At 40.9% G+C, this 6,000-nt stretch overlaps 1 gene segment (V, D, J or C); it reads right to left on the reverse strand.

Annotated features, from left to right (window-relative positions):
* Positions 1-221: 221 nt before the first annotated feature.
* Positions 222-5,613, reverse strand: LOC138209820 (Ig kappa-b4 chain C region-like). The segment is given in 4 exon segments: positions 222-733; positions 1,596-1,677; positions 5,084-5,194; positions 5,566-5,613. Coding segments are annotated over 4 exon segments (588 nt in total).
* Positions 5,614-6,000: the final 387 nt, after the last annotated feature.

Consider the following 6,000-nt stretch of genomic DNA (forward strand, 5'->3'; position numbering starts at 1 on the left):
TTTTACATCTTTTGTGAGATTTTAGATTAATTTAACAATCATTGTGAACTTTTCAATTCTGCCCACATAATTCTTGGTGTTATTACAGAGTTAAATGAGCTCTTAGATTTTTAATATGATCCATAAAAAATATGCTCTACCATTACTTTAATATTTGGAGAGTTTAAGTGGAATAAAACATCTGATGAAAGAAATCTTTACTTGGAAACATTTTTGATTTGAAGACAAAGATCTTTATTTCACTGAAAACATGAACAACTGTCATGATGAAGAGGAAAATGAAACTATTTGAATCTTTATTTAGTCACATCAAAGAAGGAAAGACAGAGTTCCAGATTGAGAGCAGTATCAGAGTGAAACCAGTATGAGAGTCTCAGTGAGGCAGGTCAGGACTGGGAGCACTGGTCTCTCCTCAGTGTCTCTGAGATGGGAGTCTGGGAGCCCCGGGTGGCCTCACAGGTCACAGAGCCCACCTTCCCCCACTGGTCTGCAGGGAGCCTCAGGGTGCTGCTCCAGCTGTAGCGGCCGTCCTTCTCCAGCACAGCGAGGCTCCTGCTCTCCTCCCAGCTGATGCTGCTGCTGCTGCTGCTGCTGCTGCCGTCCACCTTCCAGGCCAGACTCCAGTCTGAGGGGAAGCCCTTGTTGGCCAGGCACATGAGGGTGGCCTTCTCATTCTTCTGCAGCTCCTCCACGGAGGGGGGCAGCACCGTCAGGGTGGGACGGGCTGGATCCACTGCAGAGAGAGAGAGGTCAATACAGTTTGTTGGAGGAAAACTAAACTTCCTCCTGTGAACTGCAGCTGAAGAGTATTTTTGAACTTCTGCTGCTTTTTCTCAGAGCTGATGAAACTGGAAACACGTTTCACTTCCCTCGGCCAACTCTGTCACCATGGCAACGGAAAGGCATCACCGGTGAACCGTGGCAACAGGCAGGTTTCAGTGATGACTATAAAAAGTATAAACTTGCACACTTTTATTCGAAGGATTAATTATGAATTAAAAAAATATATATATATAAATTCAGATTCATGAATTAAAAAACTTAAAAAATCCACACAGAATGAAGAATGTGAAGTTGCTTAAACTGAAATATTTCTTATTTAAATCCAAAGTGAGGATCTATAATTGTTCTCTGACTTCAAACTAGGGAATCATTATTGAGAAACTGGAATGAATATTATAAACGAATTAAATGCTTCTTTTTTAAATCATAAAACTACCAAAACAAATGCTTTGAATGTTCTTAAAATGGTTGAAACAGATTTGATTTGAACAGAAACAGTTAGAATATTAAAACCTCGAGAACTTGCGAAAATATTTTTCAGACAGATACTGAATATTGATTTTCAAAGCAGAATGAGATGATAAAAATGATGAAAATTTACGTTTCAATTTCAGTACAACAACATTACAGATTGATTACATCATTTGATTGTCTTTGACGGCACTGTGAACCCTTCAGCCATCATTGAAAGGACATAAAATGTCAAATATCAAACAAACTATTTTCAGTTCAGTTGAGTTCAGTTTTTATCAATAAAACAGACATAAAATTCACTTAAAATTTGGGTTATTGAAGGAGAAATATTTACTTACAGTTAACTGTCAGTCTGGTTCCTCCACCGAACGTGTACCACAGTGATACAAACTCATTGAACCGCCGTACAAAAACCTCTGACTGTAGAGAGACACGGCTCTCTGACTCTGAAACAAACAAACTCACCAAAACAACTTACTACTTTTAGACATTTGTCAGCTGATAGGAAAACTGAAAACAACACAGTGTAACAAAATATGAGAATTTATCGTTTTGTGTGTAACCCCATTTAAAAAACGTTGGGACGCTTTGGGAAATTTAAATAAATAAAGAACAGGATGATTTGCAAATTCCATAAACACACTTTTAATTGAAAATGGACCAAAGGCAACATACCAACATTCAAAATGAGAAATATATTCTCATTTTGAATTTGACAGGGTCATATTGTCGACTGTGTCGCATCACCTCTTCTTTTAACAACACTGTGAACATTTGGGAACTGAGGAGATCAGTTGCTGGAGTTTTGAAAGTTAAATGTTATCCACTTTGATCTGATATACAATTTGAGCTGATCAGCACTTTGGGATCTCCTTTGTCATATTTTTCTTTCACTATGCACCAATTGTTTTTCAGTGGGTTACAGGTCTGGGCTGCAGGAAGGCCGGTTTATCACCCGGAGTCTTCTACTAGAGAGCCATGTAGTTGTAATATGTGCAGAATTTGGTTTACCATTGTCTTGTTGAAATAAGCAGGAATTCTCCTGAAAACATGACGTTGTTTGGATGTCAGCATATGTTGCTCCAAATCTAGTATTTATCCTTCAGCATTCATGGTGTCTTCTCAGACTAGTGCGTCCTTGCACCATCACAGTTGTGGCTTGAGAATTGTGTCCTGTTAACCAGTTGGGTGGTCCCTCTCCTTTCTAGCCTGGAGGACACAGTGCCCATGATTTCCAAAAATAATTACTAATTTTGATTTGTCTGACCGCAGGACAGTTTTCCACTTCACCTGAGAAATGGCGGCGGCGTTTCTGGATCATGTTTTTATCTTTTTCCTCTTTGGAGAGTTTTTAACCTGAATTTGTGGATGCAGCGATGAACTGTGTTCAGAAACAACAGTTTTCAGAAGTGTTCCTGAGCCCATGCAGTGATTTCCACAACAGAATTGTGTCTGGTTTAAATGCAGTGCTGCCTGAGCGCCCGTAGATCACCACCATCCAATATTAGTTTTCAGCATTGTCCCTTCTGTCCAGATATTTGTCTGGATTCATTGAATCTTTTAATAAAATTATGAACTGTGGATGATGAGATCATAAATTCTTGGTAATTTTCCAACGAGGAACAACTGATTGATAAATTTATAAATATCACAAGACTGATAAAAGTCCCTGTTGGAGTCGGTCGGATCATTTCCATAGAGAGCCACTTTGCATCAGCAGCACCATGCTCCAGTGCTCTGGGACACTTTATAGTCCTGAGAGTTTGAACACTGGATGACTGACAGCTGTCCTTCATGACAACAGAAGCCACAGAAATCCTCCTCATCAGAAACATGACTTTGACCTGCGTCCTCATCTGGACTCTCCTCTGCTGCTGCTTCACAGGTAAAGTCCAGAGAATCCAACTCCTCTCCTCTATGAACATCCGTCCCTCTGAAATGAAGCCCACAAAACCGTGACGCTGCTTTATGTTGTTGTCTCTGTATCCTCAGAGTCCAGAGGCCAGGTCACAGTGACTCAGTCTGGAGCAGTGAGCTCTGCTCTGGGAGGCTCCGCAACCATCACATGTACAACCAGTCAGAACGTTTATAATGGGGATTATTTAGCCTGGTACTAACAGAAAGATGGAGGAGTTCCTAAACTTCTCATTTATTATGCTAGCACCAGACAATCAGGGATTTCAGATCATTTTACAGGCAGTGGATCAAACTCTGACTTCACTCTGACCATCAGAGGAGTCCAGGCTGAAGATGCAGCAGTTTACTACTGTCAGAGTGAACATTACATCAACAGTCAGTGGTTGTTCACACAGTGAAAAAGCGTCGTACAAAAACCTCCCTCAGTCAGACTGAACAGAAACTGAACTAATACAGTTCACTGAGTACACACACACACACACACACACACACACACACACACACACACACACATCAGAATTTATTATAACATTCATCTCAAGCACCCTATGATAATCCATTTACATGAATACACTTCTTTTGATCTATCTGGAGGACATGAACGGTTTGTTTCTACATTTTTCATGAACCCATTCGCGGCTTTGATGTGTTGATGCATCAGAATTTTAAGTCAGTCACACCATCAGAGATTTGTAAAGTTAGTTCAAACTGTACCTGATTTTGCGAAACAGTTTTTACGTAGAATTAAAAGCATTTTTCAAAATAAATATCTGACTTAGAGTCCAACGTATCAACTGCAAAACATGACCAGAGTAGTGAGTGACCAAAGGAAGAAATTAAAGAGTGATAAAACTGACCATACCGGCACATTGTTTTGTTTTTATTTTACTTTTTTTCCATCCACATCACAGCACTGAGACTTCTCTTGTTTAGGCCTTTCATGACATCCAGTTGGACACAGACAGTGCCAGAGTTTCAGTCTGAGCATTACTGGAATATCAGCGCTGCATTGGACGCAGTTGACATCATATTTAACTGGACTGATTAGTAAACTGGATGTGACCTCCTGGCACAGTATTAAACTGATTTGAATCTCACTGAGAGAACAAGGACGTCATTGTGTCTATTTTTAATTATAATTAGAGCAGAGAAAGATGACATGAGGAGTTCCCCAAGGCTCCTTTCTGGGGCTTCTGCTTTTCAGCATTGACTTGCTCTCACTAACTTATATTGTAGAAAAAAGAACATTATATTCCCATAATTATGTAGATGATACACCAATTTACGTAAAAAATATCACCAGGGGAGTATAATCCCATAAAAGCTCTGAGTAGCTGCTTTGAAAAAATAAATGGTTGGATGTGTCAGAAGTTTCTTCAAATCGATAAAACAGAAGTAATTGTTTTGGAGAAAAAGAAGAATGATGAAAGGTCACCACTTATCCTCAGTCTGTAAAGTTAAAAGCATAGACCGTATGTGAAAGTGGACTTACCTTCCAAGTCTGAAAATTAAATCAGTGTGTAAGTGCCTCTGTGTTCCTAGCTGCAGTTCTACCAAAAGCCACTAGAGGCTGGCCTCCAAACAGCTCTAGTTCCAAAGACTCCGACTGAAATTCTCTCATTAAATAAAAAGTCAAGAATCATTTTTCTCCCACATGAATTATGCGGTTTTGGAACATTTTCATGGTGTGATGTGTGAAGCTGATTAGATTCCCCTATTAAAAGTTTTGCGACTATTTTTGAATAGATTTGACTGTCAAGTTACTTCTCACTGTGAAGCAAGTCAACCAGTACACAATGAAAAAAAAAGTCTCTTTTGGACTTTTTTTTATCTTTGGTTTGTGGCTGTGTCTTACCCTTACAGGGACTCTGCTTGGGAGGTCTCACCCGCCGTCAACCTCGTGTGTTACCTCGGCGGGTAAACCGTGGACCATGTGTTGTGTTACCTTGGCATGGCTTGAACCCGTGTCTTCATGGGGGCGTTTCCAGCTGGGAGTCAGCGTCGTAGACTGCAGGACTATCTTCGGCGCCGGAGAATGAGTCGTAGCAGGAGAAAGTGTACCACAGAGTTCAGTCAGAGCTTCCAGAGACTCAGCCGACAGTCTGGTTAACTCAACAGGTAAAATATTCCACTTCACCAAGGTTGATATTGATGGTTCAGATTCCATCTGTTGATGGTGATTCAACTTTTAGTGAAGTTGAAACGATTTGGGAAATTGAAAAAGTTTTGCATTCACAACACATTACAGGAAGATATTTAATACCACACCAGACCCCCTTGAAAACATGTATATCTACTATTCAAAGAATGTCTGCGGCAATTTTGGTCGCATTTTAATGAATATTTGTGGATGGTGGAGTTATAGGTTGCAGTGAGCCAAATATTTGTTACAATGATGCCAAACTCTGATGCTGACGTAGAGGCAACAGTGGACACCATCTACGCCACTGTGTCTAAACTGCACACTCATCATCCCGGTGCATTTTTGGCAGTTACTGGAGACTTTAACCAGTCTGGATAAAGTACTGCCAACTTTGCACCAGTATGTTAACTGTCCCACCCGGAACAATAAAACCCTGGACCTACTGTATGCTAATACCATGGATGCATACAGTACTACTGCCCTTCCCCCCCTTGGTAGGTCAGATCACAATCTGGTCCTGCTGACACCCAAATATGTTCCCCTGGTGCAGAGGCAGCCTGTGACCACCAGGACTGTGAGGAGGTGGACACAGGAGGCTAAAGATGCCCTGCAGGACTGCTTTGGGTCCACGGACTGGGACGTGCTGTGTGGACCACATGGGGAGGACATCAACAGCATGACGG

This window comes from Embiotoca jacksoni, unplaced genomic scaffold (genome assembly GCF_022577435.1).
Source record: "Embiotoca jacksoni isolate LCO1_2020_lvr unplaced genomic scaffold, fEmbJac1.0.p SCAF_41, whole genome shotgun sequence".
NCBI classification, from domain to species: domain Eukaryota; kingdom Metazoa; phylum Chordata; class Actinopteri; family Embiotocidae; genus Embiotoca; species Embiotoca jacksoni.